The sequence below is a fragment of the Hippocampus bargibanti genome, linkage group LG16 (assembly GCF_051943395.1).
Source record: "Hippocampus bargibanti isolate YZ-2025 linkage group LG16, ASM5194339v1, whole genome shotgun sequence".
NCBI classification, from domain to species: domain Eukaryota; kingdom Metazoa; phylum Chordata; class Actinopteri; order Syngnathiformes; family Syngnathidae; genus Hippocampus; species Hippocampus bargibanti.
In genome coordinates, this window is record NC_142749.1 from 12,489,555 (window position 1) to 12,502,602 (window position 13,048).

The window sequence follows — 13,048 nt, forward strand, 5'->3', positions numbered from 1 at the left end:
AATCACCTTTTCGTTCTTTAATTCAGAAAACGCTGTCGAACAATATCCACAGATATCAATCTCAATGTGATTCACAGATGACATAAATTTAGCATAAAGCTAGCTGTTAGCTTAACGCCAATGACTTGTCAATTGAAAAGGATTGCTATTGATTAGATTACTCCACGTCCTATTTTTTTTTTTCAACTTTTCGGCTTGCTTGGACTGAAAGTCTATGTCTGGGAATATTCTTACATCAATTCTAAGGAGAGTCACTGTCTTACTTGCAAGATAGGCTGACGTGTACGCTGACGTGTACATTTGTAATTCCTCCTCAGAGGGAGGACATTTTTTTTTCAAAATGTTCTCTCACCAAGCAATTTATGATCCCCTGCTAGAGATAACAATAGTAATTAATGCACAGTTGCCATATCTATTTTATTTGGGCGTTTTATCACGACAGCAATCTTTTGCCTTCAAAGGACAATATTACCTGAGACTTGTGGAACATGATAATTCCAAAATTGCATACCTGCCACCAAAAAAAAACTATAAAAACACGACTGCTTTCATACTGCTGTTTAAAAAGAAAGAACTAATTAATGAATTCTGACATCCTAATTTTCTCCAGGCTACCAAACATAACCTCACATTAATGAAAGTATTTAGTAAAAGGTGAAAGGTGCGGCTCCTGTTGCCCTTCAATTACAGTGCCACTTACAAAAAATAAAAAATAAAATAATAATAATTCTCTTCATTACCACTTGACATGCACTCTGTGTATTTAATAAGCCACGGTAGCCAACCCTAATGTTTGCTTCATCATTGCAAATGAAACCAGGGGTTTCAATCATGTCTTGAGTGGCTGCAACCAGTGTGAGCAGTTCAAATGAACATTACAAATTTGAGGCGGTGGCCATTTCAATTCAACAAATGTTGATATCTCCTTTATGCAAAAGTTGTTCAAAACGGTCACATAAAGCATAAAGGGAGAGGCTTATTTTCAAAGTGAACTATTCGTGCAAGGTATAGTCGTGTTGGCTTGCAGCAGATACAGACTGGATCAGGAAATGTCATTGTATTTCATTAGCATTCATACATGAGTGAAGTATGAGGCCCATCTTTTGCCATATTTCAGACAAATACATTTTTATTAGAAGAGGCAACAGTGCCCCCACGTGGCTGCTGATGCTAATGCAATTACTCTGCTATGCCGCAAATGTGATTCTCCAATTATCTTAACAAATACACGGTCATCTAATCTTCCATCCATCCATTAGTTTATCTTCAAAAGGGTCGTGGGCTTGCTGGAGCCGATCCCAGACGTCTTTTGGGCAGGAGGCCGTGTACACGCCTTAACGCATGGTTGCCAGACAATTTTAGAGCACACAAAGACAAACAAGACCATTCACAATGACATCTCGGGGCGATTTAGAGTGTTTAATTAACCTACCGTGCAGGTTTTTGAAATGCACGAGGAAACCGAACAACATAGGGAAAAATAAACGATATTATTATTATTATTATTATTGTTATTATTATTATTATTATTATTATTATTATTATTATTATATTCAAACAAGATAACGCACATGCACAGAAATGTAGCTGCGGCAAGAGAAAAAAATGAAAACTCTTGAAACAATATATTAAAATGTGCAGCGCATTTGATATTTTAATTTATATGTTAATTCTTTATAATGGTTCCTTTGGGATTTTATTCTTTGGGATTTTTTTTGTGTGCATGTGCCATCATCCTGGATAATATGCAATAGACCCCCCCTGTCCCCCAATCCTCACCCATCCCTGAATTAAACTCAATCGTTTTTTAAACAACGATAGATATCAGATTACATTTTCAAAACATAATCTTGAATGATGAGCATGTTATGAGAAAAAGGAGCAACGGAACTTCCAAATTAAAATAGTGCCATCAATTGAAAGACCATTCGGAGAGTTATTTTTTATCCAATTATAGTTTTCAATTCAAAGGGTCATCTTGATTTTAATTAATCACAACAAATCACTCCAGCTTCCTCTGTGGCGACACTTTAATTTCAGCAGTTATTATCCTATGTCGACGCAGCACTTGAGTAATAGCTCCTTAACGACCCTCCCTAACTGCATCCAACATTTAAAGACGCAAGTGAACAAGTCAGACGTGCAGAATGCATATTGCTTGATCATGACCGACATGGAGCCCATCAACCTTTTAACTCGCAATCATGCGTTTAACGTAGTATGGTAGCAATCGAGCGAAACAGCATTTGCATTTGTCTTTCTTTGAAGAGTATTTCCAAGATGATTACTAAATCCCAACGATTTGAACGTGTTTACAGCGACACCAAAATGTGTGCAATTGACACAAGTGTTAAATCTTCTGCACCAAATATTTACATGTTATTTTTCAGTTGAACGACTGACAAGATGAAATTTTGCACCCATTCATGTCCTGTAATATCCTTATTCGGCTTGTGTGAATTTATCCCAGCTGACTGAACGCAAGACATGGTGCACACCAAACAGGGAATCAATCAATCAATCAATCAATCAATCCAGTATCTATTTATCTAGTATTGATTTATCTAGTATCGAGTACCTATTTATCTAGTATCTAGTATTTATTTATCTAGTATCTATTATCTAGTATGTAGTACCTGCTATCTAGTATCTAGTACCTGTTATCTAGTATCTAGTACCTGTTTCCTAGTATCTAGTACCTGTTATGTAGTATCTAGTACCTGTTTCTAGTATATAATGTAGTACCTGTTATCTATCTGTTATCTAGTACCTCTTAGCTAGTATCTATTACATATTATCTAGTATCTTGTAACTGTTGTACAGTGTCTAATACCTATTATCTGGTATCTAGTACCTATTTATCTAGTATCTAGTACCTTTTTAACTAGTATCTAGATACCTAGTACCTATTATCTAGTACTGAACCTATTTAACTAATATCTAGTACCTAGTATCTAGTACCTAGTATCTATTACCTATTATCTAGTAGCTATTATCTAGTACCTAGTATCTAGTACCTATTATCTAGTATCTTGGATCTAGTATCTGGTACCTGGTATCTAGTACATATTAACTAGGATCTAGTACCTGTATCTAGTACCTATTATCTAGCACCTATTATCTAGCATCTAGTACCTGTATCTAGTACCTATTATCTAGCATCTAGTACCTGGATCTAGTTCCTATTATCTAGCATCTAGTCCTGTATCTAGTACCTATATTTCTAGTATCTAGTATGTGTATTTAGTACCTGTTATCTATCTATGAGAAGGTTTCTTCAGCCGTCATCTGTACTTTTTGAAGGTGTCGGACGTTTCGCCTCCTATCCAAGAGGCTTCGTCAGCGAACTAAAGTCTGACTGGTCGTATCGGCCCTATTTATATATCCCTAATGTGCAGACATGGTGGCGCCGGACACAGCTATGATAGGTCCTTACTCTCATCTATCTATCTATCTATCTATCTATCTATCTATCTATCTATCTATCTATCTATCTATCTATCTATCTATCTATCTATCTATCTATCTATCTATCTATCTATCTATCTATCTATCTATCTATCTATCCATCTCCTTGGTGGCACATCAATAATGTAATGGTTGTGTGACCGTGTGCTTTCTTTTTGGTGGAACTATTTTTCAGTTTTGGAGAAATCCGCTGCACTTCCCCGTTTTGAGCAGTAGAGGGAGTAATAGACACTATCGACACAAAACAGTCAGATTTCCAGAAAGAAGAAGAAACGCGCTGTGTGAGCAAAATGGCTCGTTAGCAGAGTGGATGTCAACGAACTCACCCGTGGTTGATACTTTAAGCATGCTTGATCACCGCTGACAGGAAAAATGTTCAAAAGGATCAAGCGCGCAAATTTTCGACGAAGGAACGAGTCCGACGAGGACGAGCGGGAGGAAAACGTGCAGCCGGTGCTCGCGCCGACGTTGTTCGGGCCTGTTTTGGAAGAAGTCCCGTTCCTGGAGACGTCCAGCGGAAACAACGATGTCGGATTAATCCCCAGGAGCAACGGCTTCGGGGTGGCTTTTAAAGGCGCCAGGAGGGACAAAAAGGTGAAAGATGGGCCTCCGGTGCTCGGTCCGACGAAAGCCAGTTTGCTGAGTTTCGACGATGAGGAAGAAGAAGGTACCGCATCGGTGTTCATTTTGCATTGCGAACGGAGCGTGCTGTGCCGCCATTTTCACATTGTTAGGCCATTTGGTTTCTAAATTATATTAGTGGCATCCGCTCCTTTTTATTTAACAGGATACTTCGATGACTGACAGGCTTCATAAAATTAATACAAACGCCGGTTGACATTTTTTTGTTCGTGCTACATTATTGATAGTAAACATGTCGGGTGAAGCAAATGTGTGACGACGAATTCATGATCAATTCACAATGTGCCACTTTCGGTGTCGTGACATGGCTTCAAACAGAAGGACCGGAGGTCTTCCGAGTGAAGAAGTCCAATCACAGCAAGAAAATAGTCAAGCAGCTGAAGAAAGAATACAAGGAAGATTTGGAGAAGTGTGGCGTCGTCAAAACAGGTGAGGGATGTTCATGATCTGCGCCGTTTACTGAAGCAGAATGCTAATTCACTTTTGTTATACAGAAGCTTTGCCACAACCTTTCGTTGCCATCAAAGAAGAAGTGGACAGCAAGGTGGCAATTGAGCATGTCGAGGATGAAATGGAGGTCGAAAATGCTGAAGAGCAGAGGGAAGAGGCGAAACACAGCCAAGTACAGAGGAGCAGCAGCAACAACACTGCAGCAACATTCAACACCATCTCTTCCCTCAACACTTTGAGACCTGGTACCGCTTTGCAACACGATTAACCATAGGCCTTTTATCATAGATTGTGTTTTACTTCTATAGCATTGGTTCTCTGAATAGGTTTCTAAATTGTTATTATGAATTCCACCCCCAAACTGTGGTCTATTTCCCTTTTGGTACGCATTTGTTTCCCTAGGCGAGATTCCTGATGCAGCATTCATTCATGCTGCTAGAAAGCGGCGACAGCTGGCCAGAGAGCTTGGGGGAGATGCCCCACTTGTGGAGACCGAAGCCCCCCAAAAACGTATGACGCAAGAAGACCAAGACGGGAGTGACGACGAAGATGAGGACGAGAAGAGGATCCGATTTAGCGGCGTGCGGAGCAAAACACAAAGGCAAAAGATAGCAGAAGAAATAGGTACGTTACCTCACTGGACGTGATGGGCATTCCATTTTTTTTATGCCATCGTGACCGTTGGCTGCGTGTGAAAGGTATCGAGGGCAGCGACGACGAGGCACTCGATACAGGTCACGATGAAGAGGTGAGCCGATGGGAGCAGGAGCAGATCAGGAAAGGGATCAGCATACCACAGGTGAGTAGCCGCACACATCTCCTTGCTGGAAAACAAAACATGTTTTCAGCTATGATTCATTTACATTTATTCAGAATTATTTTTGATAATCGCTGAATGGTGTGGATGCCTTTTTTTAACTCATTCACTGCCAAACAATGTGCAAAAATGTGTCCACTCCAGTGCCAGGGTTTTTGTCATTTTCACTCAAATTGCAGGACCCACCGAATAATGAGTTTTAGGACTACATAAACCTTCAATGCAGCACCTTAGACTCTCATCTTTCATCAGAAAAAAAGTACAGTATTTGCTGTAATATAAGGCGCACCTTCAACGAATGGCATATTGAAAAACATTTTCCATACATAAGATGCACTGCATTATAAGAGGCACCTTCAATGAATGACATATTTTAAAACGTGTTCCATACATAAGGCGCGTGCGTGGTCAGCTTTTGGGGAAAAAATCATTTCGTTGAGGTGCGTCTTATAGTGCAGAAAATATGGTAAATTCCTAAATTATATGGGTCTGTAGTTATCAGAGCTTTGAATGGGGACGGCTGTACAAAATACAATACAATACATATTGATTTATATAGCGCTTATCAACAGCTGAGGCTGTAACAAAGTGCTAACATGGACAAAAGGCAAATGTTGCCCCCTCGTGGAAGGGAAAAACATTGGCAGAAGTCCGAAAAGTGCTTTATCGGTACCCCCGCAAGAAAAATTCAGGAATAACACAGAATGAGTTAACATTGTACAGGTCCTCAACATTAAATCCCCCCCAAGTCATGTTGACACAACAATTGACCACAACATATTGTTCTCTCTCAACCAGGTCCAAAGCAGCCAACTGGAGGACACGGCGGCTTACTATCAGAACAGCTACGATACTCAACCATACGGCACCAGCTACAACATGCCCTTTACCTACAGCGTGGTGCCCCCGCAGGCCAGCAAGCCCCCGGGCCCTGCAGACAGTACTTCAACCCACTTTGGGCTCTCTGTTAGCGACTTAGCCCCGGTGTCCATTGATCTGGTAAAGAAACGCCTGCAGGATAGGTAGGTCATGTCAGACAATGCCCGCTCTCTGTGCTGTGGTCTTGGAGACCCAGTAAAGCTACATTCAGCGCTAAGCAATACTCCGTTTTGGTCAGAAACTAATTAGAATTCATTCAAGTGAATTTAAAGCCTTCTGCTGCATCTAATGATGCACCGTAAACCTTCTGTCTGCCCATGATGTGCCCGCAGGCTCGGGCATATGCGTACAGGCCACACCGGCAACATCAGTCGCTACACGCAGATCCAAGAAGACCTTGCCGCCTCAGAGAGCGCCATAATGCAGCTGGACGGCTCGTCCAATGACAATGCAGATCAATATCAATTCTTGCAAGAGATGCGAGGGTATGTTGGAGACTTGCTTGAGTGTTTCGGTGAAAAGGTAAGGGAGATTATGTGCTCTGTGCTTAGATGTTTTGTGTTTTTGTAATTTGACTGTGTCATGTTTTTGAAGGTCTGAGTGACATAAAAAGTATTTTATTAGAAGGGGTATTTTTTTAAGTCGCTAATGAATAGTTATGAATGATTAGGAATTGTAATGATGACATCCGTAATGGATTATGGTAATTTCCAACACAATTCACATAATGGCACTGCCATGAAAACGGACCTCTGTCAAACTGGGAATCTCTTGTTTCGGTTTTGAATTGATCTCGCAGTGGAGAAATCTATATTTCGCAGCAGCAACGTGATGAAAGTAAAAGGAAAGGAAGAAGTAGAAAATTCAAATATAGGAACTGCTCTCACGACCATCTTGAAGTGAAAACAACAACAAAAGACTACATAAATAATTTGACAACAGAAAAGACACATTCAATCTTAAGCACTTTCTGCACCCCCTTTGTATTATGAAGCACTTCTAGATGAAAGTAGATCAAAGCAGCCTTTTCATCAGTGGATGAGGGACATCATGGTGGAATGTGCACGTCTGCTACAAGCTAAACGTTGAAAGCAAACACGAGGCTGTAGCACCCATTGACGAAAAGAAATTGTCTCACATCTCCTACCCCACGTAAATCCACTTCAATTCCAAGCCACGACAGTTCCACATATGCGCATTTAAGTTGCTTATACAACTTCAACAACAAACGTAGGTGTGCTATTTTCAAATAAAAAGTAACTGAATAAAATACTCTACTAATCCATACGAACAAGTGTGCCCTTCACATTTGTGTTGAGCATCCAAGTGAAACAGGTTCATTCCCTTTCATTGCATATGTTGCCTTCCGAGCCAAAAGAATACTTCTGAAAACGGTGCGGCGATTGTATTTGCTGAACTGGAAATGGAAATGCATGTTGAATTTTAACCATTTTGGTCTTGCAGCAACACCCCCGCATTATCTAAACCCAATATCTCTTTTAATTCTAGGTGATTACTTTCTTCATAGTGCTACGAGCGCCATACGGACCCGCCGTAAACATTAAGACTTAAAAGGATCCCTTAAAATATTCGCAGAATATTGTGTGTTGTTTAAAATCATGTCCTTTTACTACAATTTACGACTTTAGCCACCGGCGAATTCTTTGCTTTCATTCCGCCGTGCTAATATTCCAGCCCCTCCCACCTCCGCGTCACAATCCTCCTCTCCCCTCACAGCAGCGAGGCGATTCCCCCGTGACCCGCAACCCTGCTCATGTGTTGGTTCAGAGGTCACAGAAGGCATCATATGTTTCAGGTGCCCGCCATCGAGGAGCTGGAGGCTGCCATGCACCAGCTACTAAGGCAACGGGCCTCGCGACTTGTCCAGAGAAGACAGGATGATATAAAAGATGAATCGGCGGAGTTTGCAAGCCTTTCAAGTCAGTCCATCTTGAAGGTTTTTATGATTCACTCGAACGGCCTTGTTAGTTCTGTGTGAGTGGGAGCGCTTTGTGTCTGTGTGGGTGGGATATCCCCAACCACAGAAAGTGCGATTATGGTTTGTGTGTGTGGATGGACGTGAGGGAGCATGTATCCATGAGAAAAATGTATCATCCAGTTTTGCACGGCTGAGTCTCGCTGTCAGCGGGATGCCGCTTAAGTCACATAAAAGGTGATCAAAAGTTGAATTGTGACTTCTATGAGCTAACGAGTGTGTTGCAGACAGGTAAGTGAACGGGAATTGATACAATTGGGGCGGGGGGTGATACTTTCACATTCTATCAACTGGTGGACTCGATTACAGGGGGGGTAATTTTGACTTTACGGCTAAACCAAAGCCCCCGCTAATTATCTACTGGAGGAGAAAAATCACCAATGCTCAGTTTTCTGTTCGATCAAATTATTACTGAACAATGGATTTCGACCCTTTTGCTTGAAGTACATAATCGCTAAAGACAAATTGTCACACTTTAAATTAATCTACATTTTTAGCAGTAACGTGTGGCCGTGTTGTCTTCATAACACGACCGACGCTCACATCGCTCTTGTTTCTTTTAGATAAAGCCGTCATGGCTCCCAGTCTGGATTCGTTTGGTCGTGACCGCGCATTGTACCAAGAGAGCAGTCGCCAAAGGAGGATAGCGGAAAGAGAGGCCCGACGGTAAAGGAGGGAGAAGGGTGAGGCGTTGTTTGCGCTGAAATGTTAATCGTGTTGTTTTTCTTTTCAAGAGCGCGACGGCGTCAAGCGCGAGAACAGAACGAGAAGTGCTCGGAGCACAAAGAAGGCTTGTCGTCCGACGATGAGGAAACTTCCACGGATATCACCGGCTTCGGCATTGAGCACGGTATTAAAAAAAAAAATCGCGAGGGTGAGGCTTGACAAATAATCAGCGATTAAACAGCGACTGACACCGAGATGCACACTTGCTTTCCTTTCCAGAACGTATCACTCGAGAATGTAAAAAAGTTTTTGAGGATGTATTGGATGACTTTCATTCCATGGACTACATTAAATCTCAATTTGAAGTTTGGAGGCGGAACTACGCCGAGTGCTACAATGACGCGTACATCGGCCTGTGCCTGCCCAAACTGTTCAGCCCCTCGTTCGACTGCAGCTCATCGCGTGGAATCCTCTTGAGGCAAGGGCAGCTTTTGGACTTTAGTCTTAAGCTTGCGCCCAGCCAAATCTCAAAAGCACTCTTGTTATGCTCCTTTCTAGGCTCAGTGCACCAATTTTGAGTACATGCTCTGGTTTGAGACGCTGCTGTTTTACGGCTTTGAGGAGAACAGCACGTTGGAGAAAGGAGACGGCGACATAGGCCTGCTCCCGGCGATCGTGGAGAAGGTTGTCCTCGCCAAATTGACAGGTAGCGAAACATATGCTCATCGCTGCTTCTGCGATGTTATTAAACTTCGCGAGAAACAACTAACGTCTTTCTGTGTTTGCGCAGTGTTGTCAGAGCTAGCGTGGGACCCGTTTTCAAGCAGTCAGACGACGCGGCTGGTGGGTTTCATTCGCCGCCTAATGAAAGGCTACCCGACCGTGATGCACGGGGACAACCAGTACACACGGGTGAGTCCTACTCACAACATTGCGTGCACGTTTGTCATTTTAACAAAATTATTCTAGAATTGTTTCCATGTTTTTTTCCATCAGGAGTTGTTGAAAACAGTCGTCCTGCGTATTCGGCGGACATTGGATGAAGATGTTTTTCAACCTCTCTACCCCAAAAAGTATGCTGTGTTTTTGTTAAATCAGAAGCTACAATATATGATACAATTATTGTGATTTTTGCTTTTGTTCAGTTTGCTGGAAAACAAAAACGGCGGTCCTTACTTATTCTACCAGAGGCAGTTCTGGAGTTGCGTGAAGGTTTGTGGAAAATCCCTTATTTCTTTCTGGTGTACAAATGTATGTTTTTTTGTGGAACCTATCTTCAGCTAGCTGCAAAAAAAAACTTGCCAAGTAGCCATTTTATTTTCTATCACATCTTTTGATTAACTCACTCACTGCCAGACAATGTGCAAAAATGTGTCCGTTCCAGTGCCAGGGTTTTTGTCATTGTCACTCAAATTCCAGGACCCAGAGAATATTGAGGACTACATAAACATTCAATGCAGCGTAAGAAATGGGTCTGGAGTTATAAGAGCTTGAAATGAGGGCAGCTGTCCAAAATACAATGCAATATATATACATAATGGTTTATATAATAATAATAATCCAATTAAATTCTAAGCGCCTTTCAAAACTCTCAAGGTCACTTTTTAGTCACGGGATACGTTTTTGTGAGCAGCGCCAGCGTTCACTCAACCCGGAATAACTCAAATAGATATAAAGTTAGGTGGCTAGCTAATAGATAACTAATATCGAGCTAGCGAGCTGTTAGATAGCAACGTGAGCCAGCGTTCACTCAACTCGGAATAACTCAAATAGATAGAATGTTAGCTAGCTAGCTAATAGATAACTGATAGCTAATAGATAGCAACATGAGCCAGCATTCACTCAACCCGGAATAACTCCAATTGATGATCCTAATAGATAATAGATATCCAGTGAGCTAGATATAGAAAATAGATAGCGCTTTAACAACAGCTGAAGCTAAAACAAAGCGCTAACATGGAAAAAAGGAAAATTCTGCCCCCTCGTGGAAGGGAAAAAATTATTGCCTGAGGTCTGTCCAGCGCTTGAGTGTTAACGGCCCCCTCTCTATTTAGCTGTTGGGGAACATCTTGCAATGGGAGGGGATCATCTCCTCTTCCTGTCTGAAGGACCTGGCTTTGGACAGCACCCTCAATAGGTACATCCTCTCTGCGCTGCAGACCACCGATGCCAGCGAGGACAATGTTCACAAATCCCAGAAGGTACCAGTCTTGCTTGATTGTTTGATGTTGGTGGGGACCAGTGTGCTCACCTCTCACTTTTTCATGGCCCTTTTTTTCCTCCCAGGTGGTGGATTGTTTGCCAATGCAATTGTTCAACGGGCTGAAGGGCCAGCAGACGCTACCGCAGTTGGAGCCGCTGTGTCGCTACCTGGTCCATTTGGCCAATTCGTTGTACCGCGGCACCCTGGGTGGTTCTGACGTCGAAAAACGTGTGACAAAGTAAGAGCACGTATTCCTTTCTCTAGAGCTTATCTTTTATTTGTATATCAACTATTTTTCTTTGTGCCCTTTATGGAAATACAAAAGCTAAAATTTAAGCAGAATACCATAATTTTTCTGCACATTTACATTAGGATTGACTGTAAATGAATACTTTTCTCATCACCGTTCTTGGATCACGCTTTCTTGATTGTTATTGCATAAACGCCATCTTTTGTACCCACAGGGATCAAGTGAAAGAGATTGTGAAGATGCTGGTTTACATGAAGGCTGTGGACCATATCATCGCCGTGGCAGCTGAGCAAGGCATTAAGGACATCAAGTCTCTGTTGGAAACTAAGTCATAGACTAGGAGAGGCCCGCATCGAAAAGTTCCATTTCATTATGTTTGAGTTCTCACTAAATTGTACTCTGGGATAAAATGTGTATACGGAATAAAACACTTATGTAAATATTGTGAATAATGTACAGAAAGGTTCCTCTCTTCATGCACCTATCTAATAATCATGTACACCAATCTGAGAGACTCTGGCTTCTTGCCGTAATGCATTTAAACGCCAGATTACCAGGTAAAATTGACGTTACATAAAAATACGGCACATATTCAGTTGTGTAAAAACTGCCTTGCGACTCCTTACACATTTTTTCCTATATGAGCTAAAAGTGACCTTTTGCTACACGACACGCAAGAACAATCCCACCTCCTCCTCAGCAGCACCGTGTGTGCACTCCATCCGTGAACATTTTTGTTTTGTTTTATCATCTGCTTGTGAATAAAGTATACACCTGGAAACGCTCTCTCCGTTTTGCTTGTTTCTCAGTATCCTCAATTATTTAATTGACCGTTCTTATGGTCACTTATTCTGAATTACTCAGATGGTTTGAAAATTATTTCCGACAATGTCTGCCAATGACCTGTAATGACAGAAATGGTAATTTAGTTATTTTATAACACTGGACTTTTCTAAGGTTACCCTGTTTGACAAGGGTGTCATCATTTTTTGCCGTGGGCCACATTGTAGTTACGATTTACTTTCTGAATTTGAGGAATCTATTACAATGTTTTATCTCCTCCACATATTCGATACAGAACACAACAAGTTAAAAAAATACTAGTTTTCAAATCTCATGTCAATAATAATGGCGGGTATTGTGGTTTCATTAAGACAATTTGAAATTTTGGTTTGTACTTTAGCAAGCATCGTTGAATTTCACAAGTTTGATTCGCTTTCACGGGCCGAATAAAGTTATACGGCCGGCCACATCTGGCCCGCGGGCCTTGACTTTATTACCTGTTTGACATGTGTATTAAATTGTTAATTTTAACTGGTGCGTTTCTACTATCTTTGTGACTGTTTTATTTCCTGTATATGATAGTTGTCAATATTAAGCACTTTATTACAGCTGTTTTTAAAGTGCTATATAAATCAATATGTATTGTATAATATTGTTACGTCTGTGTAAGCTCTCAGTCGTACAGGAGTGATCCATCGATGAGAAGGTTTCTTCAGCCGTCATCTCAAATATAGTATTGTTAATTAACCTAACAAAATATTAAAAATGAGAGTGCTTTTCTGAGAACATTTTTTCTTTTTCTTTTTTTTATTAATGACTGATCTGTTCCTCTTAGAGAACAATACTCAGTCCCTTGAGTTACGAAATTTGCTCACCTCTGCTTAAAAATCGTTG

General features: G+C 41.2%; 1 protein-coding gene across 1 annotated transcript; it reads left to right on the forward strand.

Moving 5' to 3' along the window:
• Positions 1-3,740: 3,740 nt before the first annotated feature.
• On the forward strand, positions 3,741-12,157 carry paxbp1 (PAX3 and PAX7 binding protein 1). The gene is given in 19 exon segments (XM_089017299.1): positions 3,741-4,135; positions 4,429-4,539; positions 4,605-4,805; positions 4,963-5,184; positions 5,259-5,359; positions 6,176-6,399; positions 6,589-6,778; positions 8,073-8,196; positions 8,816-8,918; positions 8,987-9,102; positions 9,198-9,350; positions 9,353-9,396; positions 9,477-9,624; positions 9,709-9,830; positions 9,915-9,991; positions 10,064-10,130; positions 10,973-11,119; positions 11,205-11,359; positions 11,586-12,157. Coding segments are annotated over 19 exon segments (2,721 nt in total). The 5' UTR covers positions 3,741-3,840; the 3' UTR covers positions 11,707-12,157.
• The last annotated feature ends 891 nt before the right edge of the window (positions 12,158-13,048 follow it).